This window comes from Lagenorhynchus albirostris, chromosome 1 (assembly GCF_949774975.1).
Source record: "Lagenorhynchus albirostris chromosome 1, mLagAlb1.1, whole genome shotgun sequence".
Classification (NCBI taxonomy): Eukaryota; Metazoa; Chordata; class Mammalia; order Artiodactyla; family Delphinidae; genus Lagenorhynchus; species Lagenorhynchus albirostris.
The window spans coordinates 171646675-171672949 of NC_083095.1; the positions used below are offsets into that span (position 1 = coordinate 171646675).

Consider the following 26275-nt stretch of genomic DNA (forward strand, 5'->3'; position numbering starts at 1 on the left):
GAAGAGGTGGGCAGACAGAACCCAACCCTGCCAGGTTAGAGGCCCAAGAGGAGGGGGGTGAGGCCAGAGCAAGAAGGAATGAAGGCCAGGCAAGAGCTTCTCATCAAATCAGCAGATAAGTAAAGCTTATCTAACACTTTTTTACTGCCCTGTGCTTTCAGCTTTGATCGGAAGGGAAGAAGTCAGTTTTGTGTCCTGACCAGATTCATTTTATGACTTCAGGCATATTTATCCAGGCAACTTGAGGATTACATTTTCCCACAGCTATTTGAAAGCTAATTAATTCATCAAGCCCTTGCCACTTTTCCCATTCTTGTTGGGAACTACCCCAAAGCTTCAATTTCTAAAATGCTTTTGGTTTTGAAGTGACTTTCATTTCTCTTGGTCCACTAGAGCTTTCCTCAATTTTTTTCATATTTGAAATTTATGGGAATACTGTGCTTCTAGATTTATTCATTTAAACTGTCAGAAAAGTATGTTGTCATATGCTGAAGAAGTCCCTTACCCCAGCAGTTTGGCTGTATTGATGGGGTTATTAACCCTTTACTGACTTGAGGGCTGCATCATAACCCTGCAGGTTAGCTCAGGGATTAATTTTTGAAGTGAGTTAAGCCCTTTTTTAAATTACTTTTTTCCGGTTTTTCAGAAGGCATATTCAGACACATGGGCGGCTTGTACAAGATGAATTTATTAAATAAAATTAGTGATACCTTTGAATAATGTTCTTTTTACTTAAATATCATGCATTCCCACATAGCATTATGTATACACATCATAGCAAAATAAACTATGGTGTGGTTTATTAATAAACTATGGGTGTGGTATTCAGTAGGTATTTAACCTGTACCTAAGTTGACACATCCTCCCTAACCTAATGGTTTACGTGGTTGACTTGATTAGGGACTATGAAAAAATGAAGTTAGCCTTGAGAACCAAAGAACAAACACATGGTTCTTCTACTGGACTCAACAATTCGGTCTCCAATTTTTGCTGAGTTTCTGTGGAAGCCTTGTGCTGTGGTAGGTATTATTGAAGACACATATGTTTTAATGCAGGTTTTGAATCTTGCCCTCAATGATTTAAAAACCAGCATTTCAGTTTCCATGTAACCGCTGAGCTCAATTACTGAACTCAGGCGGAAAATGGAATACTCGCTTATGGGAGTTTGATTCTTTTTTGAGACCTCAGGGTGGAAGAGATCATGATAAGGAACAATAACACTTACAGAGTATATTATGTGATAGGTTCTTAACGTAATTGTTAAGAACAATTATTTTATCTTTGCAAACGTTCTTTATCCCCAATTTACAGATGAGGAAATAGGTTCAGATAAGAAATTTGTTCAAGGAAACAGATGGTCATTGAGAAAGAATTTGACTCCAAGCGGTGTCTTACTCTAAAACCTGTCTTCAGGGCTTCCCTGGTGGCGCAGTGGTTAAGAATCCGCCTGCCAGTGCAGGGGACACAGGTTCGAGCCCAGGTCCAGGAAGATCCCACATGGCGCGGAGCAGCTAAGCCCGTGTGCCACAACTACTGAGCCTGCACTCTAGAGCCCACAAGCTACAACCACTGAGCCCACATGCCACAACTACTGAGCCTGCACGCCACAACTACTGAAGCCTGCACACCTAAAGCCCGTGCTCGGCAACGAGAGAAGCTACTGCAGAGAAGCCCACGCACCGCAACGAAGAGTAGCCCCCAGTTGCGCAACTACAGAAAGCCCGCATGCAGCAATGAAGACCCAACGCAGCCAAAAATTTAATAATTAATTATAAAAAATAAAATAAAACCTGTCTTCTTACTGGTACATTTCGTATCCAATCATAAAATATCAAATTAGATAAAGTTTTGATAGCTTTTTAATATGATCAATGCAGGCAGCCAAATAGAATAATTAAGAGTCTAAAATAGCTATTTTGCATTGACTATTTGGCTTCTTTAATTGTCTACAGTTACAAGTTAAGTGGATCATTGTAAAATCTCTAACTTACTTTAGGTTATTTGGACATAAGCCTGACATAGTTTTATTCTGACTCTAATTATATTTAATTTCATATCTCTGATAGCTCCTGTCTGATGGGTATCCTGGAGAAGAGGGAAAAGTACATTTTGAGGATGTCTTAGGTTGTGTGTATTTAGTAGTCCTTAGAGCAGGACAGGTGTGTCACCCTTTAAAGAAATTTTGTTCAGAAAAGTCAGGCTTATGAACAAGTACACTGGGAAGTAATTATTTGCTTATAAAACAACTCTTCTCAAAGATATTAACCATAAATTTCATCTAATTAGTAAGTATATTTAAAATATTATTTTATAAACAAAAAGGTGCTACTGTATAGCACAGGGAACTATATTCAATATCCTGTGATAAACCGTAATGGAAAAGAATACAAAAAAGAATGTATGTGTATATGTGTGTATATATATAAATATAAAACTGAATCACTTTGCTGTACAAGCAGAAACTAACACAACATTGTAAATCAACTATACTTCAATTTTTAAAAATCTAAAAAATATTACTTTAATATATGAGTGTGAATTGCACTTCTTTTTGGAAATGTATCTTTTCTCCTAAGGGAGGCACATCTGTATCTTGAATTGATCGAATGTTTATCCTTCCATAAAGCACAAGACACTGTGATCTTGTGTATCCTTTTAATAATTTTAAAAGCAAATGGGGGACTTCCCTGGTGGCGCAATGGTTAAGAATCCGCCTGCCAATGCAGGGGACACGGGTTCGATCCCTGGTCCAGGAGGATCCCCCATGCTGTGGCGCAACTAAGCCCATAACTACTGAGCCTGAGCTCTAGAGCCCGCGAGCCACAACTACTGAGCCCACGCACTGCAACTACTGAAGTCCACGTGCCTTAGAGCCCATGCTCCGCAGCAAGAGACGCCCCCGCAGTGAGAAGCCCACTCACTGCAAGGAAGAGTAGACCCTGCTCGCCGCAACTAGAGAAAGCCTGCGCGCAGCAACGAAAACCCAACGCAGCCTAAATAAATAAATAAATAGCTTAAAAAAAAAAAGGCAAGTAGGGACCAGTACAGAGATGAAGAAAAATATGGGTGTAAGTTCACCGAGGTTTATCCTAATGGTTGATGTTTCAAATCTTCTATCACTTCTGGAGGAAATATGATAATATGTTGCCCCCACTCCTTTCCCAACTTCTGAAGAAGCATTTTGACTGGGAATTAGGTAAAATTTATTCTCCATATAAGTGAAGATGTTTAAACTGCAATTGTGTGCAAGTAGAAAGAAATATTCTTTCAGTGGCAAGAAGACTGACCTACTCAGGAACATTAAAATGTACAGAGGTTCACACTTTCGTGATAATATTTTATCATTTTGAAAACTTATTCTTAATAGACCCTCACATTGCATTTCAGTAAAGTGGTTTCATTTTCTTTAACAACCATTAATAGCTATTAGAGATAAAAAAATAAGGCTTTATATAGATCATTAAAGTACATGTAAGTAATTTGTAATTGACAATTAAATCAGCATGGCAATGCATTATCATAAGTTTGATAGATCTGCCTTTTTTAATGTACTAAGAAGAAAGGGCTCCTTTGTAAGACATCCCATTACAGACTATTCTTGCGTTTTAATTGATCACAAAGAACACATTGTCTCCATATATGTGCTTGGTAATCATCTTTTTGTGAGGATTTGGAGGCTGTGTGTGGGAGTTTGGTTCATGCTAGAGGCATTGTCCTTGGTGAAATTTGGAATTAGCAGTGACCTTTAAACCTTTCTCTTTGCCATTGTCATAGTAAGTAAGATAAAAGAGTTAGAGCTTTCCACTTGGAAAGTCCAAATTCCTCATTTTCTCTTTCCTTCTCCTTTTCCTTCATCTCCCGAAAGACAGATGAATGAATGTCTCATGAGGCTGGATCTCAATGTTACCATGACGATGGCCACAAAATGTTGGGGGGGACCCCCGTTCCTGGGCAGCCAATGGGCATTGACCTTATCCTGTCAAACCATAGAGGAAGCATGTGGGCTATGTTTGTGTGTAAAATTGGACTCTTCTCCCCTTCCCCCCCCCCAGGAAATTTGTGGACTTATTCCTAGGAAATTTGTGGACCATCCAGAAATTCCAGTTAAACGAGTTTCTATGTTTAGATTAAAATACAGAAACATAACTACATTTGAGAGGGAATTCTAATCATTGATTTTTTTTTCTCAGATGGAACTTATAAAAATTTCATAGATAATTGATTAATTCCCGCTTTTCTTTATTGCCTTATACCATACAATAACAATGAAATTTATCCATTTAGTGTAAACCTTAAAAAACAGAGCGCGTTCTCTATATTTTAAACTATGAGAGAAGTAAACAATCAAAAGATTCCTCTCTATATAATTTGCTAGATTCTGAGATAGGTCAAAATACCAATAGGAAGAAAAAAAAATGTCATGAAAAACCTAGGGGTAAGACAGGAATAAAGACACAGACCTACTAGAGAATGGACTTGAGGATATGGGGAGGGGGAAGGGTAAGCTGTGACAAAGCGAGAGAGAGGCATGGACATATATACACTACCAAAGGTAAGGTAGATAGCTAGTGGGAAGCAGCTGCATAGCACAGGGAGATCAGCTCGGTGCTTTGTGACCGCCTGGAGGGTTGGGATAGGGAGGGTGGGAGGGAGGGAGACGCAGGAGGGAAGAGATATGGGAACATATGTATATGTATAACTGATTCACTTTGTTATAAAGCAGAAACTAACACACCACTGTAAAGCAATTATACTCCAATAAAGATGAAAAAAAATACCAATAGGGTTTTTTCCCTGTAATGTCTAAGAAAGGTATCTTATAATATGCATGTAGTCAAGTTTTATGTGAGTCTGATTAATCTCGTAAAGATTTATCTGCTTCCTACTATTAATTCATAAATATTGTAGGATTTCATGTGAGATAAGTGCATCACATCAGAAGTGAAAGAGAACGATGGGTGCTTTTAAAGTAATTTCAAAATTATTGAAATTAGTTAGATATTGGTACCCAAATGGTAGAAATTAAAATTTTAATTTAACTAGGAAGGAGAAAACTGTCTTGTATAATCAGATTGAGTATCTTTACACTATAGAATAGCTCCATGCACACAACAGATAGTGTTTTTTAAAAATTAAATTGAATCAATGAATTAGAGGAATTCAAACCACAGCTGAAGTGACCATGGCACAACTGTAAGTCAACCAATCTCTCCAACTTCCCTGCAGACTCTCTGGGAGGAATGTGGGAAGTGTCAGCATCAGAATCACAATGGTTGTGCTCTCCTATTGCCAAATATAATGGGTCTATATGAGTGTATTGAAGAGGGAACATTGCACTCAGAGAAGGCCCCCTGCCCTGTGGACTCTCCGCAGTAGTAGGAAGGCACAAACCCAAAGCGTAATTGATGAAGATGTTAAGAGAATGCTTTAGAAGTGTATAAATTGTTTATTTTACGGGAAGAAGCTAAAAGTCACGGAGAGATTTTCTGAAGGTCAGCCATGGACGGCCTTCTTGGCAGCGGTGATCTTTAATTTTCAGATCCCGCCACCTCAATTTGATTCTGCTGTTTGAAACATGTTTCAAGGTATTAATGAAAGAATTAAGATTGGCAAAGCCATAGAGACTCCTGATTGCAGAAAGCAGGCAGCAAAATGGCTGATAACTTTAACATGTGTGGTCAGTCAGTAGTGAAAACGTAACCGATCTTCAGAGATACTTTTTTCCATTTCTGGTAGTGTGCTGAAACCTCACTAATTCAAAACAGTCTTTCCTAAAATTGGAGGATTTCCCAAATAAACTATATTTGTAAATATTATACTTAAACTAAGGCATACATATACTACTTAGTTGAATTAAGTATGTTAAATGAAAACAAATACGTCACAACAGGGCTAGAGTACATGTATTTTCTAAACTTTAACATATCAAGTTACGTCATTTACTTTTTTAAATGGTATACAAAAGAATTACGTATTCTTTGGGATTTCTAGTTAAGATGGCGTTTTGACTTAACGGCCCTTGACGTAATTCAAAGATAGAGTACACGAAAAACAAAAATTCATCCTCCACAAGCAATTATGGTTTTATGCCAAGAATAAAAAGATGTTTTCATTTGAGAAAAATCTGTTAATATAATACAAGATCTCAGTAGGTCAGTAAGAAAAAAATGACCTCAGAAGATAGTCAGTAAAATTAAACCTTTATTCCTGAGGTGGGGGTGGGGGGTGGGGTGGGGGGGTAGTCTGAGAAAACCAGGAACGCAGAGGAACTTTTAAAACTTAATAAAAGACAACTATCTTAAAGCAGCCCTTGAATGAGAGATGAGCAAGTGGGCAAATTATCATCACTCTTTAAATAATGTTTTGGAAGGTTGGATCATAGCAATAAGACATGGAACTGAAATACTGATATGCCAATTCCAGTTAGGAACACAAAGATAAAAAATGTGTCATTTGCTCATGAAATGCATGTTTACGACTCTGATCATGAAACAACAAGATAATCAACTAAAAATCTCTGAGAATTTAAGGGAACGTAGTAACAAGTGTTTTAACTCAATAACTTTATCAAAATTCAGTAGTAACACATGTGGAAACTATTTGAAGAAAACATTAATTCTCCCTGAGAGACAAAGAAATTAAGATTTTAGTAAATTTCGAGTTTACCCGTGTTTCCAAGTGGAAGGAGCAAGTTCTGTAAAGATGTTAGGTTTTCCCAAGAAATCTAAGGTTTCAATTGAAATACCCATCAAAATCTCAGTAAAAAAATTTTTTGAATGGACAAGATTATTCTAAAGTTCAACTTGAATTTCCCTTTGCAAGAAAAGAGTACTAATTAGGGTAATTGGCATTCCAGCTGTTATAAAACACATCTACCGAGTGTTCCAACTTAAAACAATGAGGTACCAATGTAAGAAATGAGAGATTCAGTAGCACTTAATCTAATACATCAACACATGCATCATACCCCAAAAACCACTAGGAAAAAAATGAATCACATAATAAATGATAGAGGTAAAACTGCCTATTTGTAAAAGAGGGAAAACTCAGGTTGAAGTTTATTCTTCAAAATAATTCTGGATGAATAAAAGAGTAAAAATTAAAACCAACAGAATACAAAGGTAAAAAGCTTAACCTACTTTCAGGGCAAGGAAGACTTTTTATGTAAAAAGTAAAAGTGTAAGGGAAATTATTGAAATAATTATGTAAAATATTTTAATTCAGTACCCCCAATTTTTTTTAATTGAAAGCAAGGTAAATGATGATCTGGGACAAATTTTATAAATCCTTTTTTAAAAGAATTAAAATAGAGAAATAGAGAGAGAAGTGCTACAGCTCTGTTCAGAAATCACCAGTTTATGACGGAGGCACAGAAACTGATCTTTTAGAAAAGAAGACAAATGACAATAAACTTTGGGGAAAATATTTATCTTCATTAGAAAGAAACACAAATCAAACAGTGACATCATCTGCTTCACTCATCATGTTTACCGACTTAAATGAGAGTCAGTGTGTTTGAGATTCGCAAACCAAGAACTCTGGTCTTGTGGGCAAGTATCAACTGTTGCAAATCTTCTGCAAAACAATTTGGTAATTTGTGTTAAGACTTAGTTTTCGTCTCTCGGAAGAAAATCAGAAGTGCCCACAAACATTCATGTTTCAGAATTTTCATCTCAATGTTATGTATAAAAGTGAAAACTTAGAAACACTGCTAATATCTAATCTTACGGAAGTGGTTAAATAAGTTGTGAGACATCAGTAAAATGAAATAACATGCAATCCTTGGAAAACATTTTTTCAGATATTGTTGGGGAATTCCCTGGCAGTCCGGTGGTTAGGACTCAGTGCTCTCACTGCCAGGGACCCAGGTTCGATCGCTGGTCGGGGAACTAGGATCCCACAGGCCACATGGCGTACCAAAAAAAAAAAAAAAAAATTACTTATGGGAGAAAAATAGCTCATGTTTTAAAAAAGGATTAAAAATTTTATGATCAGGGCTTCCCTGGTGGCACAGTGGTTGAGAGTCCGCCTGCCGATGTGGGGGACACGGGTTCGTGCCCCGGTCTGGGAGGATCCCACGTGCCGCGGAGAGGCTGGGCCTGTGAGCCATGGCTGCTGGGCCTGCACGTCCGGAGCCTGTGCTCCGCAACGGGAGAAGCCACAACAGTGAGAGGCCCACGTACCGCAAAAAAAAAAAAAAAAAAATTATATGATCAATACACCCCCATTTGTATATAAAGAGATGAAGTATATGTATTGAAAATAACTAAAAGGAAATGTACCAAAAGTTAAACAATTATTTTTTTCTAGTCAGATTTAGGTGACAATTTTTCTTTTTTATACTTTTCTATATTTCTGGGCAATATTGTGAACATGAATTGCTTTTATAATCATTAAAAATAATAAACATTATTTTTAGAAGAATCACGTTCGATGTCCAAGTTATCCCTAAATCTGAGTTAATGGCATCTAAATTAAGAACATTTTAATAGTAAAGTTTTAATGGTATAATGTTACGCGCTCAGTGGGAATTCAGTATGTTCATAAGTATCATTTGTAGCAACTTGCTAAATATAGGCTCAAAAAAAGGCAATTATTTCCCAGAGATAGTTAGATAAATAATTGTTATAAAACAAGTTTGGTTTCAGCCTGAAATAGCCTGGAAGTAGGATTCAATAAGTTGCTCACAAATGACACGACTGACAGGCTTCTCTCTGTATGTCAACGTGGTTTGGGTATCATTTGGGGCAGCTTGTGTTACCAGTGGCTTTGTACAACCCTAATGGGCTTGCAGATGTTCTGGCATTGAGCCTTCATTTATAGAAACGGGGGTGAAGTGCATTCAGGTGCTTACGGCAACTTTTTGAGGTTCGTATGTGTTGTCTGGTTGTGCGTGTATGTTATTTTGGTGTGTGTGCGTGTTTTCCTATGAAATATTCCTTTTGAAGTTCAGAGCTTAGGCAGAGAAGCATGAGTTTAGCAGGTGTAACTTTCGAATGCATAAAATAGCAGCTTTAATCTCACGTTCTGATTGACACCAAACAAAATGCAGACTAGCTCTTTGTTCTCCAAAACACAGTGGAATGTATGCATGTGTGTCTGTGTTGGATGTGCATGAGTGCACACGTGTGCACACATGCACATGTGTATATGTGTGTGCACATCTGTGGGTGTGGTTTGTTCAAAGGAAGAAGAAGATTTGAAAAGTGCAACTGCAGACTAATGCATTTGGCATCCTTCAGACTGTGTCTTGCAAGGAGCAATTCTGATGGCAGGCCCATGCCACACACGCTAAGGGAATGTGACAGTGGTCTCTGTTGGGAGGACTGCTGCTGTGCAGACCTGCTTACATCTCCCAGGTGTGCTGGCCCAGGCTGCATAGACCTCTGGTGACCAGCCTGAGAGCTTCAGATATGGTATCACACCAGCCTTTCAACAATAACAAAAACCAAAACTGATCAATGGGCCAGGGGTCTGTAAACTGACCGCATCAGGTTAGATGATTACACAGAGACAAGTTTACCTGAAGGAAGAATAAGAAAGTTTTACTTCCCAGTAATTTTGTTTCCTTGATTTTTTTTTTTTTTGGAGGTGGTTCAGGCTTTCATCGTTTGTCAATTTCCCTACTATACATGGCTACAGACAGACACTGTGGCTTTTATTGCCAGCTGCCCCCAGAGAGTCATGAGAGTTCAGAGTAGGAAAAAATGCTCCTTAAAGATACTGGAGTCACATGGAACCTTTGATCATCTGAAAATTAAAGGCAGCTAACTTTGTATCGCATGATTGTGCATGGACCACATTAGGCTGACGCTTGCTTCCACACTTACTCCCTCCTTTCCATCCTGTCCACCTCTGTTAGTTTCTCCTTCCACGGCACACCCCTTGTGCCGTGCGTCTCCCCATTCTGGTTCTTTGATCATTTGGTCATTTATTTATTCTAGGATGCAGAGAACATTTATTGAACACCTACTATCTATCAGGCGTCTTAGTAGGCACCGGAGAAATGGAAATTATCATAATGGTCCCTAGTCTCAAGGAACCAATTAAAAGTAATTTACTAGTCTGTTGCTGCAATAAGGCTGCATACAGATGATTCTGCAGTACAGTGGTTTGCAACAATACACATTTACTCTCACACCATGGGTCTGCAGGTCAACTGGAGCTTGGCAGATGTCGGTTGGGTGGCTCTCTTTCAGGCTGTGATTCAGCTATGCTTGGCTCCAGACTGTGGGTTGGGTTCAGATCTTCTCCATGTATATTCGTTCTGAGGCCCAGTTGGAAAGGGCAGCAGATTCCCTGGGGCATGCTTTTCTCATGGCAGGCCACAGAGCGTCAACACCCAAACTACACCACACAAGCACATTTAATATAATGCCGGCTAGCGTTTCAATAGCTGAGGCAAGTCACATTGTCAAGCCGAATGTCAGTGGAGTGGGGAAATATATTTTACCCACTGTAGTGCACTACGAGGTCACATGATGGAGGGCGTGAAGAATTTGCAACATAATCTTATCTACCGCACAGATTGTGACATTAAAGTAATGTCTTAAATAGTACAAGGTGTAGAGGAAGTATAGAGAAGTATCTCAGAGGAGGGGCACGCATCAGTCAGGGTTCAACCAGAGAAGGAGAGCCAGTAGGATGGATAGTTAGAAGATAGCTAGATAGACAGGTAGGTGGATGATGGATGGATGGATGGAAAGATGGATGGATAGATAGATGATGGGTGGAAAGATAGATAGATAGTTAGATAGGAGATAGATAAATAGACTATAGATAGAGTTTAGATGATAGAAGACACATGATAGATAGAAGGTGGATAATAAATGGATGGATAGATAGATGATAAATGGTGGAAGGATGGATGGATGGATGGGTGGATGGAAGGAAGGGAAGCAAGAAAAGGAAAGAAAGGAAAAAGAAAGATGGATAGATTGATTGATAAGTACATAAATAGACGATACATAGACGGCAGATAGATACATAGTTGTTACAAAGATTTGACTTTAGTAGTTGTGGCAGTAGGGTAAGCTGTCTCTATAAGGCTTTTCTGCATCGGGTGCTGGAACTTGACATCCACAGCCAAAGAGTCAAGAAGGAAAAATGGGTGTAAAGTTGGAGCGACCAAGGGCAGGCTAGAATGCACAAACACTACATAGTACATGTTTGTATTCAAGGATGGACTAAAACACATCAGTTCTTGTTGCCTCTGCCTTGGGGACCTTGGGGACAGAGGTAAACACACACACCTGGCGCAGAGGTCAGGGACACTCAGGAGGATCGGGAAGGCAGAGCTGCTGCTTCTCACCAAGGAGGCGAGTCAGTACATCAGCAGCCATGTGTGCAAGCCACAAAATGACTGCCGCTTCCCTTCTGGCCTTCACATCTCCCAAGACGCTTCCTTGTGGCTCACTCCAACTAGAAACATTTTATTAAAAAAAGAAAGAAGTGAATTCTGGGAAATGTAGTTCAGCCTAGCCGAGTCAACACATTGTAGAGCCATCACAAGGGAAATCTAATTCCACTGCTGGACACAGTGAATTAGGAAATGCTTTCAGGGAAGGTGATGTTTGAACTCAATCTTAAAGGATGAACAGGAGTTACCCAGGAAGGAGGAACGGCAATTGAGGCAGACACAAAGTATGAGAGAGGTAAGACTCCAGAATATGGAAGGTCCTGGTGTGGAAGCCAGAGCCACCAGGAACACACCCACAGTCCAGATTGGGTTTATTTAACTTGCAACAACAAAGGAGAATACACACCAAGGGTATGATGGAGCATCTTAGGAAGAGGAGGTCGGAAGGAGTTTATTATAGAAATAGGGCTTATGCACATACTGAGGAGGTATAAAGGCAGTGGAAGCCAGTTCCGGATTGGGTGTTTTCAGGAGTTATTGGGTATTGTTATGGACCGACTTGTGTGCCACCCCCCGCACCCGCCACATTCATGTATTGAAGTCTTAACCCCCATTCATGAGGTCTTAAGGGTTGGATCCAATAGCACTGGTGTCTTTATAAGAAGAGGAAGAGACAGCAGGGATGCACAGAGGAAAGGCTGTGTGAGGACACAGTGAGAAGGCGGCTGTCTGCAAGCCAAGCAAAGAGCCCTCAGGAGAGGCCAAACCTGCTCACACTTTGATCTTGGATAGCCAGCCTCCAGAACTGTGAGAAAATTGATTTCTGTTATCTAAGCCCCCCAGTCTGTGGTATTGTTGTGGCAGCCCAAGCAGACTGATACAGGCATCTTGGCATCTCACCTAGAGAGCAGGAGGATTAAAGCAGAGCTCAGTCGTCACTGGTACATAAGCAGTCGGAAGATGGGGATATTTTGTTAGTTTTGTACCTGCAATGTCTTTGTCTTTCTCTTGTTCCACCATGATCTCAAAGTTTGATTATTTTTATATTCTGTAAGAGTTGTTTATGTTTAGTTGGAAGCATCATGGCATACCTGTCAGCTACCAGCTGCCGGAGTTGTTTTTGACTTTCTCATTGGCATATTCGAAAAAGGATGCTCATTTACTGACCCAGAAGTTACACTGAATCTTCATTTCTTATGATGTGGAATCCAGATTCTTTTGCTCCATTGACAAGATTCACAGGCTGGCCTCCCTCTTCCTTGTTTCTTTTATTTCCCCACATTTGTCAATATTCATGCTCTTCTAGTCAGACTTTCTCTCCACTGTCTCCTACGTAATCTCTTCTCACGCTGGTTCCCTCTGCTTGGGGCGAGCATCGTCACCCTTTGTCTCCACGTCCTCCCCAAATGCAAGCGTATTCTTCAAGATGCCCTCAGGTCTTATTCCTCTCATATCACTCCAGCCAACTCTTACCTCCCTTCCTTGGAACTCTTACGGCTCACGGAACATCACAGCAGTAGACCTGATATTGTTCTCTGTGTCATGTAAGTTCTGCCTTCTAACATGATTATACAGTCGCTGAGTACAGTGGCCATGACTGGTACCCCTTTCGAATTCAGCTTTAGACAGCTAACATGTCAGTCCCTAAAAAAAATTTTTAAAACAACTGGGACCATATTATGACATCTGGGTATCTCCTTTGCTGCTGAGATGATGTTCTTTCCTTATTCGTGGGTTCAGCCGAGCAGGCAACACATATTTTTTGAGTCCCTATTTTTCTGCTGAGCACTTCATAAAGCCAAGTCCTGAAGGAGATGCAGAAATAAACCTGGTGAGAGGATGGGGATAACCGGGAGAGTTTTGCACATGTAGGAAACAGCATGAAAAATAGCACAGAGGCAGGAGAAATCACATATGTGAGGACTTGAAAAAAGTTAATGGTGCAAAGAATGTTGTGTGTTGGCTGAGACAACCCGGGAGAGGAAGTTGGAGATGTGCAGGTGCCTTGTGAACCGTATTATGCGACTTCGACTTCATCATGGGGCAGGGGGAAAGCTCTGATGGGTTCTAAGCTGGGGGCAACTAAGGAGCATCTTTTGGTGTCAGAGACTGCTGAAATGTATAGCGTGGGTCAGAGATTCCTTAAGAACTGGGAGAGCCTGAATTAGAGCATACGTGGTGACAAGTAGGTGGGTTCTAGAGAAAGTCTTGTTCAATTGACTCACTGTCTCCCTGGCAACTTTTACTCACAAGCACTCTAATTCCTGTATATTTATATTCATCCAGTCATGCTTTGGTTATGGAATTAAAAACGGGCACAAGGTTTAGTTGAAACTGGGTTTGATTGCATTGGATCTGTTCGCTCTGTGAATATTCAGGGAGCACTTGTGGGTCCTCTCCTCTAAGTGTGTGATACTTCACTCAAAAGTTTAAAACCATTGACCCCGGAATATGCTCTCCAGGTCTAGAGCTTATAGTTCCTTATAACTTTTGGAATCCTGATCTGGCCAAATGCACAGTTCATAAACGACTTCTGCTGTTGCCTTTTTGAGCTGGTGGATCCAGCCAGCCTGTGGAAGCACACAAGTCTGTTCTGCATGGTTGCTTTCCTATTCTGCAAGCTGGATGCAGTCCCTCTACCCCCTCCCCTCCCTTCCTGGTTTTTTAGTTATGCCTTCAAGGAGATGGTGACGAACAGCAGGGCACTTTTCACGGCCATCTCAAAGTCAGGGCAAGTAGATGAATGTTCAGCTCGAGTCAGCCTGGAGCAAGCAGAATTTGCTCCAGGACCTCTTGGATCTCCCCCTCCCCATTCCGCCCCAGCGAGTATGCAGGTGTGGAAGTAGCCTGCTTCCTTAATTTAAAATCAGGCTGCCTTTTAAAGTTATTGCCCCAGTTCCCAACTGATTCCTGAAACTTTTTGAATGTTCCTGCTTCTGATTTGCACCGCCCTGCTTTTTCATTTGGCATCTAAACAAGTAATTCATGATCTCATATATGGCAAGGTAACTTAAATCCTCAAATGCATATGTTTTTTCTCTCCAGCTGGGTTTAAGCTCCTTGGTGATGTGTTCAGTCCTCTCTTTCACTGGAGCATCTTTCTTTGCCTCCTCCTCAAATTTTGGTTTGCCAGGGGTTCTGGTCTTGGTCAGAAGCCCTCAATACTCCTCCCGGCCAACCTCATCCACTGCAGTGGTTCTAACTCCTCTGCTGGGAAGACCTGCCTGCAGATGTCTCCAGCTCAGATTATCCCCAGTGTAATCGGTTATCTTCCCCATCTACCCTGTTTGCTTTTTTGGGTTTCCATTCGCTTAGCAATGTCATCATTTGCCGAAATGTCCAGGTTAGAGAACATCAGAATTATCTTTAACTCGGCTGTTTTCTCCATTCCACCCATTCAGTTGTCCCTATAGTGATTCTACCACTAAAATATCTTTTTACCCCTTCTCCTCTCTAGATACGTACTGCCTGGACCACGTAGGACAGCGAAAAGAGCTGAGCTCGCCCCCATCTCTGCCAGGATCGCTGCCCTTGTTGGCTTGGGCCTCTCTTGACCTCCCAGGCCCCAGTATCCTCATTTGTGTGATGTGGATGATAATAGCAATTTACTGAATTGCTCTGGTAATTGAGTGATTTCATCTTATGTGGAGGATCTCAAGCCCAACTAATAGGCAGTGGTCACGAATAGAAGACCCGTCTCACAGGCCACATGGCCTCTTAGCTGTACAGCAGCTCTCCTGCTGTCCCCCTGACTCCATGCTCTTCTTTGTTTTCGGGTCACGCTCCACACTGAAACCAGAGTCATCTTTCTAGATCCAGAGCTGTTTAAAATCTTTCATAGCTTTCGACGGCCAGGTTTTAGTCTGGGATGCAGTGTCCTTCCTCCCTCAGCTTGGGGCCACTCTGTGCCTCATCCCCAGTCCTCTTTGGCCTCTAGGAACTTTCCCTTGACGATCGTGACTTAGTCATGTTCTTCATGCATTTCTGATACCCACCATAATGATATTTAACTGACGTAACAGGAATAGAGAGGTCAACGTCGCGTTTCGTGTCAATCCCTGCAACGTAAAACAAAATCGAATTAATACATTTTTGAAATTGAGGAGGCGTCTCATTACGAACTGCCTTGAGAATGTGTGGGTGGCCTTTAATGGCATTTACTGTTTTGTTTTTAATAGCAGGCGGAGGAGGAAACTTAACAAGGGGATCACTTGCTGTAAATCCCTGGGGAATCTCAATGAGCTGAGAGGGAAGTAGGGCAGGACTACACTGGGCGAAGGGGATAACTTACCAACATATATAAAGAGTTAAATACAGCAAATAGGTCGACTGAAAATGAATGAAGCAAAAATTAGACTGATTTCTGATGCTTGCTTCCTGCCCATAAAGACACTTGTATTTTCCAAGATACCCCGCAAATCACCCTCCAGCTCCCGCTGCTCTTAATTTTGAAAGTTTTGTCTACTCATCGTTCCTCAGTGCCTGGTCCTACCTGCCTGCAATTTGTCAACTCCCAAACTTCAGAGTTGATGGAAAGTAATGAGCGAAATGTATCACTTTTCATTTTATTTTCTGTGTACCCATATAAATGATGCCTTAAAGTTTAAAAAAATATTAAGACAACAAGCTGATCATTCCATCTCAACGAATCTATCAACTTCTTAAAGTCAGAAACACAGCCTTCTGCATCTTTTCTGTCCCTCTCAGGGTCTAGCCCAGTGACTGTCACGGTTGACTGTGGTATCAGTATTTCATAAGTCATGTCATGTAGTGACACTGAGATTGGGTCACTCAATAAGAAGAATGCTTCACAAAGAAATTCAGCTGTTGAACAGAAGTTTATAAAGTGTCTGCCATATGCCACACATTGGCCTAAAGTGGTGATAAAAATGGAGTTCTTGCTTTAATGCAACTTGGGTTCAGATGGAGGAGAGAGATAATAAACAGGTAAATAAGTAGATAATTTCATTTCAGAGAGTGATATATAAAGAAATGTAACATTTAAAGCATCTGCATATTGTATGAGAGCTGTCGTGGTAGTTTCAAAACCATCTTTCCCAGACCATCTGGGTTTCTGTTTCATTTCTGTTTCACTTCATCTTGGTCTCACCCTCCCATCAGGAAGGCTGCCTGCTCTACCCCGGTCTTCATTACGCTTGTGCTGTTCACTCCTTATGATTCCCTAGGATCAAAACCACTAAGAAAGACGGATCCCCAAGTGCACCAAATTCTACAAGGCCATCGAGGAGACTCATGGATAATAGTCAAGTTACAGAATCTCTGGGACGTGGCAGCCTGAGCAGACAGGCAGTTGCGTGCACGTGTCTGTCTTTAAAAATAGAAATAATAAATGTGGCCCATTTCCCATACAAATGTTAACGCCTAACTTACATGTATTCACCTGTAGCCTTCTCAAGATTTCCCGTATGCCCAGGGGTGGCCCTCGGCAAAACATTAGGCCAAAAATGACCACTCTGTTGTGTACATGTTGTTTATGAAGTCATATGAGTTCACAAGCCAAAGTTAGTTATTTTATCAACGGGACTACTTATAGTAGTCCATTTTCATGGGAGATCCTTGACTTTCTTCTCTTTGTCTTCAACAGACCTTTCAAGCCTACCTACACGGAAGTAGATCTCCAAACCCACTTTGTGGTGTCTGTTTTCATAGCCCCTCGTGTCTATAGTAGGCAAGTTATTATTACTCTTTATAATAGTAAAACCTCTTAGATTTATCTAGGGCCTATTTTCAAGTGGCTTCTTGGAGCTCTAAGTACTTTATGGTTTATTATTTATACCTACTTATTGGTAAATATGTTGCTTGATCATTTTAAGGGGCTTTACAATTACTCTTGCTGATTACTCATCCCCTTGCCCCAGTTCTAGAAAAACATCTCCATTTTGCAAACAAGTGCATCATTCCATGGCTTGGAGAAGGAATGTCCATGTGGAACGTGGGACCCTTGGGTTGGTTACAGGAATAGCTGCCTTCTGCTTGACTTGGTGGTAACTTTGTGAGCCCTCAAGTGAGAGGAACTCCAGTTACATAGACCCTCAGATTACCATCAAATCCTTTCTTTGCTAAGGCTGCTACGGTTTTACGTTAAACCAACCGTCAGTTTTATGTTTCAGGTAGTGATTTGTGATACTTATATCCTTGGGGCTTTGGAGGTCTTTCCCCTCAAAGTAGGAGGGAGCACAGGGTCTGGAAGCACAGGATTGTTCCATGTTCTATTCATTCTGGCTCCTGTGTGCAGATTTCACTGCTTTGCCTAATTCTGCCTGTAGAGACCCGTCCTCCAAGGCTGACAAAGCTGGTCAGCGGAACTTTGTGTCTTCTGCTTGACATCAGCCCTGGATGGAAATCCACCCCCTCACACACAGACTTACCACTTTACTGTGCACCTCCTGCATGTCATGTGCTGAGTTTGCTGCAAACCCATTTCTTGTAGACCTTGGTCATTTCTTCATATTCACTTCACAGACTTTGTGTGCTCTTTCCATCTTTCTTAACAATGTGGTATATTTCTTAGTTAAACCTGGCAACTCTTGGTATCTGCTATGGTCTGAATGTTTATGACCCCCCCAACCAAATTCATATGTTGAAATCCTAATGACCAATGCTATGGTAGTAGGCGGTGGGGTCTCTGGATTAGGTCATGAGGGTGTCATGCATGGGATTAGTGGTCTTAAAAAAGAGACTCCCAGGGGCCTCCCTGGTGGCGCAGTGGTTGAGAGTCCGCCTGCCAATGCAGGGGACACGGGTTCGTGCCCCGGTCAGGGAGGATCCCACATGCTGCGGAGAGGCTGAGCCCGTGAGCCATGGCCGCTGAGCCTGCGCGTCCGGAGCCTGTGCTCCGCAACGGGAGAGGCCACAGCAGTGAGAGGCCCGCGTACCGGAAAAAAAAAAAAAAAAAAAAGAGACTCCCAGAGATGCCTTGTCCCTTCTACCATGTGAGAACACAGCAAGGAGGCACCAGCTATGGACCAGGATGAGGGCCCTCACCAGAACTTGACTGGGCTGGTGCCTTGATCTAGGACTTCCCAGCCTGCAGAACTGTGAGAAATAAATGTTTGTTGCTTATAAGGCCCCCACCTCTGTGGTATTTTGCTTTAGCACCCTGAGTGCACTCAGGCAGTATGTGAAACCAGCAATTAAATAAATTTAATATCCTCGGTGCCTCCACGTTTCAAGATGGTTCTTTTACGATGGGAATCTGAAAGGCAGACTAGATTTTTTGAGTGCCCCATCCTTTTTATCGAAGGATTCTGTACTGCCAGGCCCTAATCTCTAACATACTTCATATCATACACTTCCACTGAAATGGCATTTTCCACTACTTTTGCAATGTAAATATCCCAAGGCAAAGACCAGGCATCGAAGGCAGAAAAAAGTTGGAGCAGTTATGGTTGCATTTGGAAATTTAGCTTTTTATTCGAGAAATTATCTACAACATAAAGAAATGCACATATCATATACCTTTAAAAAATTTTTTTAGGAATCTCATATTTAGGAAGGTCATGAGATCTGCTGATTTTCAGCTCACCCCCATACTTCCACATTGCTGTACCTCTCCACTTTTTCCCTCACCAAATTTGCATTATTAGCTAAACATTTAATTTCTACAGTTAAAAAAAATCTCTTTGGATATAGAGGGCATTGAAATAAACTAAGTTTTCATCGTTCTTCTTTGCTAATTACTACTATAATCCTCATCCTCTTAAAAAACTTTCCCCTACAAAACAAATTTAATAATAATCAGGATTATTAAAAATTAATTCCTACTCTAGATGACCTCAGAAAGAAATTGGTCTCCAAAAGTGCTTAGCCTGTCTAGTTTCAACTCAAACTGTATTTGAAATAAAGTTTTGAAGGAATTGATAAATGCTAGTAGCCCAGACATAACCTTTCCATCAATTTTTTAATCATTTACTATCTATCCTCTAAGGTAATTAACATCACTTTAGGAAGGTGTACAATAAACACTACTTCAAAGCCATGCCTTCCCCGGTGTGTGTCTGTCACCCCTAGGCACAGTGGGGTCGCTGGGTTGCATCACCATGCAGTGGAAAGAACATGGGCCCAGGGTTGGTAGACTGAGTTCCCAAGCTCTGTCATTATCTACCTTCTGTAGGCAAGTTGCTCGATGTTTCTGCACTTGAACTTTTAAAGGTGAGCAGGTAACAGAACCAGCTGTGCCCACCCCAGAGTGTTGTAGGGATTCATCAGCGTAAACGTGAAAAGGTCTTGAAATGTGAAACACGATGGCAGGGAAGGACTTCCCAGTGTTGTGAGCTGTGCCAGTGGAATGCCTGAATTAGAGTAAGAAGCGTTCCCCACCCCCGATATTTGTTAAGGAAGCTACATAAAGGAATATTGAAAATAAAAGTCCTCTCCCCGAAGTCCCAAGAGTTAAAAACAAATTCATTCCTTTATTTAACAAATAGTTATTAAGGATCAGCTAAGGGAAGGTTATTCGATTGAGTGGATTAAGAATACAAAGATTGGGGCTTCCCTGGTGGCGCAGTGGTTGAGAGTCCGCCTGCCAATGCAGGGGACACGGGTTCGTGCCCCGGTCCGGGAAGATCCCACATGCCGTGGAGCGGCTGGGCCCGTGAGCCATGGCCGCTGGGCCTGCGTGTCCGGAGCCTGTGCTCCGCAACGGGAGAGGCCACAACGGTGAGAGGCCCACGTACCGCAAAAACAAAACAAAAACAAAAACAAAGATTGATCCAATGTGGATTTGGAGTCAGAGAATTCCTATGCAGTGTGACACGCCTGCCTTATATTCGCTCATCTTTCTATCCCCATGTTCAGCACAGGCAACTGGTGGATGTAAGACCCCCATTCTGTCATCCTACTGGCGTTTGGACAAGTACTAAACTCTTAACCTCAACAGCTTTCTCATTACTTAGGTCCCTAGACTCAAAAGGAAGTAGAAGGAATATAAAATATATAATGGTTTGATTCCATCCCGGTCCTTACTGCTAGGGCTCCATAATTCATTTCACTAGAGGAACAGCCCCATATACTGCAGCCCTGGCTTCCAGGGTTAAGAATCTATTTATGGATTAGCAAATGCATTAGAGCTACGTGTTAGTACTTGCCTCATAGTTTAGCCCTGTTAGAAATTGGATGGAAGTATTAAAAAAGGGCTTTGTGTTGGAACAGTGTATTTTTACCTTTCTCTGATGGACAAAACCGTGGCCTGTGTCAGGCCACTCATTCCACTTTTTATTAATATTTGCACTGGTGGAACACACACAGTTTCATGACACGTGCTTCTGGTGCTTTAAAATATATGAGCATTTGTCGCCCCCATGTAACTACTTGGCAAAGAGAGCTCCTGAGAGGTAAGGTGACTCCTGCCTCAGCACAAGTCGCTAGGGAAATGGCTCCAACTCTTTCTCTCTCTGCAGTGTCTGGGGTTCCAAACTCATTTACAAGAACACCTTAGGGACTTCCCTGATGGTCCAGTGGTTAAGACCCTGCGCTTCCAGTGCAGGGGATGTGGGTTCGATCCCTATTCAGGAAACTAAGATCCCACAGGCCTCGTGGCCAAAAAAAAAGATGAAAAGAGAAATAAACGGATACTTTTAAAAAATAAAAGAACACCTTAGATTGTATATAGTATCTTTCCCTGGCAAGGTCATTCATTTTTATATATTCACTCTCTTTTAGTTGCTATCATGAAGGAAGGCAATGTAAAAATGTGCTTGTTTTAAGGACAGAGCTCTTGCTTCATTATTGTACCCCAGTCAAGTTATTCATCATGTGGTCTTCTTTCCATCTAGAAATGGGGATGGGGACTGCTTTCAGTCACCTTTGGTTGTTGTCATAAACTAAGCGTGATTACTGTGCAGTAACCTTGAAAGCACCTTCTTCGCCCTCCAGGACATCTCCATTTCCTTAGCTGTGGGCCAAGGCTAAGTTCAGAGGTCATAGGTCAGAGATCTAGCAAGATATTGGGGTATATTCAAGATCTCCAAATGGGAGGGTAATGGGGCATGCCATTATCTTCCCTGCCCCACTATTATTCCCACAAGTATTTTAACTCCAGATTATTACTGAGTTGCACGGTAGTGCTGATGAGGACAGGTGAAGTGTTTTTGTGTGTGTGTGTGTTTTTTTTTTTTTTTTTTTTTTTGCGGTACACGGGCCTCTCACTGTTGTGGCCTCTCCCATTGCGGAGCACAGGCTCCGGACACGCAGGCTCAGCGGCCATAGCTCACGGGCGCAGCCGCTCCGCGGCATGTGGGATCCTCCCGGACCGGGGCACGAACCCGTGTCCCCCGCATCGGCAGGCGGACTGTCAACCACTGCGCCACCAGGGAAGCCCCCGGGTGAAGTGTTTTGAACCTGGGAGTGAGAAAACCAGTGTTCAGTGATCCAGATCTGTTTCGGGCTGTGTTCTGCATTGTTCCCATCCAAGCTGAGCGCACTCTTGGCTTTCCGGTCAGCACACACCTCCAGGAGCAATGCCTTAATTTGCAGTTTTGGACAACTGACTATTCCGTCCATAGCATCTCATCTTTGTGTGTTTAACTTGCTCTTTTACTTGGCTAATCTGCATGGAATTCTTCTAATTCCAATAAGCAGAAGGACAGTATGTATTTCCTTGGCTAACTGTATATGCTATGCCCGGTGTGAATAATGAAGTAGGGAAGCAGATTTTTTTCTTATTTTGGAAAAGAGCATCTAATTGGTCTTTTGAGGCTGATGCTCCAGTGTTCATTACGATTTCAATATGACCAAACAGTCTTTGCATCGCCCACCTCCTTTAGAAGTCCTGCTTCAGGTGGATTATGCCCTGAACCTCCAAGAACTCTGGGGCTCACAGAGTTAAAATCTTTCCAAGTCCCCCAGTCTCTATCCTCTGCATCCTCAACCCCCTCAGTGGGGCTAAGGGTCTTGACCTTGTCACTCTGCCTGAGGACAAGGGGAGAGGAAGAGATGAATCCAACTGTGAATTCAGTGTCCCAGAAAAGAGAAGCAGAAATCCTTTTTAGCACCCTGACATACCCACATCTTCTGTGAGTCATCTGCGTTGCTTGCTGACAGTGGATGGCAAAGAGAAAACGTGAACTTGGTTTTGCTAGGAAATGTGTAAGACAAAGAGGGAAATGAGTTACTTATTTTTCTTTCCAATTTCTAAAGATGGTAATTAGGAGAACTCACACCAGCCAGGCTCAAGTGAATGGAAGCAAGACCCCTATAGGCAGTGCAGTGTATTAATGTAAAAATATGCTTAGACAACATAACTTGTCAGAGAGGATTATTTCTACTTAGTGGATCTGCAGGAGCCCCTTTGCTCTCCCATTCAGAATTTGACTAGAGAAGAGAGTGGGGAGAGAAGGAGAGGGAGAGAGAGGGAGGGAGAGAGACGGGGAGCGCACATTAGTGAACAGCTACTGTGGCATTGATGTTGGAGCGCACTTCTGAACTGGCTTTTGTTGAGACTATCAGTGTATCTGTGCAGAAAGCATGCGCTGTCCCAAATCCGCTGTTACTATGAGAAATGAAGAGCTGCTTTTAAGGTATGTTACTGTGTTCTTTGTTTTAACGTATGCCGTGCTAGTTTCCAGAGCTGACTGAGACAATCACCATGCCCTGAATCAAGTAGCTTCCTTGTCTTAGAAGGAAAGAAAAAAAGAAGCTAGAGAGAGAGAGAGAGAGAGGGGAGAGGGAAACGATATCGAGACCAAGAGATTGGGAGAAAGAGAGAGCAAGCAAGAGAAAGGAAAAGGACTCCTGTGGACGAGTTATATTTGCAGGAGTTGCCTTTTGCAAGCATATCATGTATTTGCTCTCTGCTATTTGTGCACGGCCAGTGGATAATTTTAAAGGCTCCGAATCTAGCTCTGGGTTTGTCTTTTCCTTTGCAATGTCTAAGCCTCTTTCATTATTATGCACTCTGCATGGAATACTCAGCGAGAAAGGAGCTAAGGAGACTCCATATTAGACTTGCGTTCCAGATACCGCTCTAATCTGGACTTAGCCTACCTAAATAGTCCTTCTGTATTACCAGGTTTGGATCACTTTATCCTGTTTGCCAAAATGTGTACCTGTTTAAAGACTTCTATTCATGCATGGCGTCCTGGGTCCCTCTGTATTGAAAGCAAATATTTGTTTCCTGCATCTGTGTTAGGGTCCTACCGCTTACCAAGAATGAGCCACCTTTTGGGAAGCAGAGAAGGAATTATGATACAATTGGCATCCTGCTTTGAAAAATGTAGTCTTTTGTTTATTTCCTAGCAGACATTGTAGCACTGAATACATCTATGGGTCTGACAATGGGACCCATTGAACAATGGAGCTGTCAAACTAGCTTAATGCATGTCTGGGGCTCTTTTTTTTTTTCTTTCTCAACACCCTTTTATCTGCTTTAATCTTGTTTGTATAGACTATACAGATTGAAGAGCTTTTAGGACTGCTTGTTTGTGGTTTTGTGCTTTTAAAAGATTTAATATCTGCCGTTCATAGGGCTTTTTGCATTTTGCAGCTATGTTGGTTGGATTAAGTTAGAGATTTATTGCTTACCTCTCTGTTAACTACAGAAAGAAACTCACTGATTGAGACTGCTTGTAACACTATTATCATTCTGGCAGATACCTTGTTATCAGACATGCCTCTACAGTATTTAATGCTTGGGGATTTTAAATTTGCCTATTTAGTGGACTTACGGAACATAGCACACAAGAGAGGTTAAGAGGTATATTTCTAATGTTTAAGTAAATTATAATTTCTAGTGTCTGCCTCCTCTTTTGGCCCCTAGGTAGATAAACAGTTTAGAAATTCAAGGACAAGTGAGAACTGCCGCCCTTCTAATTTTGGTCACAAACTGTGATTATCTAGCCTGTTCAATTGTTAAGTTAAAGGTGTCTATGTATGTAGACATACATTGATAAAAATTGATACATATGTATCAATTTTTGATATATGATTATGTGCTCATAAAATGCATTTCTATGCAAGGTAAACACTTCTCACATCTTCAAGAATCCTTCCTTTTATAACATAAGCATTGGTTTCTCATGTGAAAACAGTGAGACTGCAAGAAGAGAAAATGGAAAAATCTGTTGCAAACTTCTCAAATATTAAAAACATTTTTATTCTCACACTAGATATAAGAGAACTGATCCTAGAATATTAACTGGTAATTGATCTACATGAAAATCATGTCACTAAGGTTCGTTTCCATAAAGAATATACCTTTTCTAATGTGTCAGTGTTCTGCTTTAATTAGCTGTTCGTACCAGAGCAGCACCTTGAAACATGTTAGTAAATTTATAGAGATTAAGGGCCTGACTTTTAAAAACAGAAGGGAAATCATTTTAAAGGGTAAATTTTAAAAACTAGATGTATTTAGTTACAAATATTTCTTCTTGGATTATATCGTGTTCCAATTAGTGATGTTCTCAGTAAACAAGGAACAAAATGTATTCCTTATAAAAACAGTTACGAAACATTAACTATTTTTTAGAGTTTGGACATACATTTCAATTTTTTAAACTTAAGTCGGAATGTTGTATTGAATTCAGAATTATGAAAATTAATGTTGCAAAAGCTCAGTAATTTGCCTTCTGGAACATAGATTTTCTATTGACAATATTTTCAGAGTCTGGCTGGACCCAAAACATATCAGTAGGATAATAATATTTTTAAAGTCATCCATTGTGAGTAAAGTGGATTTTATGATTATGTTCTCCTGCTTCCAAAGGGATCTGAACTGCTCATTCCATTGGGTATGCCAGTAATTGCTTTTAGGATGAGCTCATAGAAGGTAATTGGTGAAGCTTTATATCTGAAACTGGCCCACTGTTACCAGCACACCTAGATTCTGCATTCATGGGAAATTTTTATTCCAAAACAAAGGTCACAAAGCAATTTTTTGTGGTTTGGGGAAAAAAGCAGTGTCCTGTGTTCCCCAGCTGCCTGTCAGAAGCACGCTGAAATAAAGAAATATCTTGGAAACCTACACGTTAAATTTTTGACTAAATTATAATCATTTACCTGTGATCTATTCACTTTAATTCCTGGGTGATCATATTAGGTCCAAGAACAAGGGAACTCCCTTCCCACTTGTGCTTTAACCCATTACCAGCTTCTAGAATTCCAAGACCCCCGTTCAAGTGTCTGACACGCAGCTATCTTTTCCTTTAGCCTGATGGGGAAGTAGGAGATGGCCGAAGTTGGCAAACTTGTCTACATCTATTTCCGCAACAGTAACAAGATATGTAATCTGTATCCTGCCATCAGCCTCTATGTGGGATGATTCCCTTCCAGGGTGACCTAAACAAATGTCAAAGTGAATTTTAATTCTAAGCCCAGACTTGCAGAAAAGGAATAGCAAAAGAGTCAAACTGGGAAAATGGCTTCTTTCAGTAGAGTTGCCGTTGCACCCCGAGGAGTCCCTTCACACAGGAGACTCAGGAATACATAGCTGTGTTCAGCAGACCACAGGCTGAGACCACAGGCTGTAACCTCGACATATCAATAGTCCTTTATTTGTGAAAATGAAACCTCACAGTTTTTCTTTTTCAAAATATGAGTGTGTACAGTTGCAAAATATCCCTTTGGGGCTGAAAAACAAAGAAAGGCGTTTGATTAATATTCATATCTAGAACTTTAGAGCAAGTGCAGAGTGTGCTGGGACACCCAGGAAGTCATTCGGAGAGTGAATCAATACTAATTATTGTAATCAGGGCGGTTAATTAGGTGAAAATGTGGCTGATGGAAATTTCATTGCTCGCAGCCCTGGAAACACCTAGGTTGATGAAAAGAAGGTAATATACAAAAGCAAGAGTGTTAGGTGGGAATGATCGTTCTGTATTTAAGGGGTCAGACAGAATCTGTCGATGAAAAACATAGCTTGATTTGGTATAATCGTGGCAGTGAGGAAACTCGAAATATCCA

General features: G+C 41.2%; 1 protein-coding gene across 2 annotated transcripts in view; it reads left to right on the forward strand.

Moving 5' to 3' along the window:
- The window catches only part of CELF2 (CUGBP Elav-like family member 2), a 527802-nt gene that overhangs the window by 187800 nt on the left and 313727 nt on the right, over window positions 1–26275 (forward strand). Inside the window, exon 1 of one of the 2 annotated variants that reach the window (XM_060160117.1) lies at window positions 22783–22896. The exons of the other annotated variant lie outside the window; for it this stretch is intronic. Coding sequence (XP_060016100.1) covers window positions 22844–22896 — 53 coding nt within the window. The 5' untranslated portion in view covers window positions 22783–22843. Of the gene's footprint in view, window positions 1–22782; window positions 22897–26275 lie in introns of those variants that run through there. 2 annotated transcript variants of the gene reach the window in all.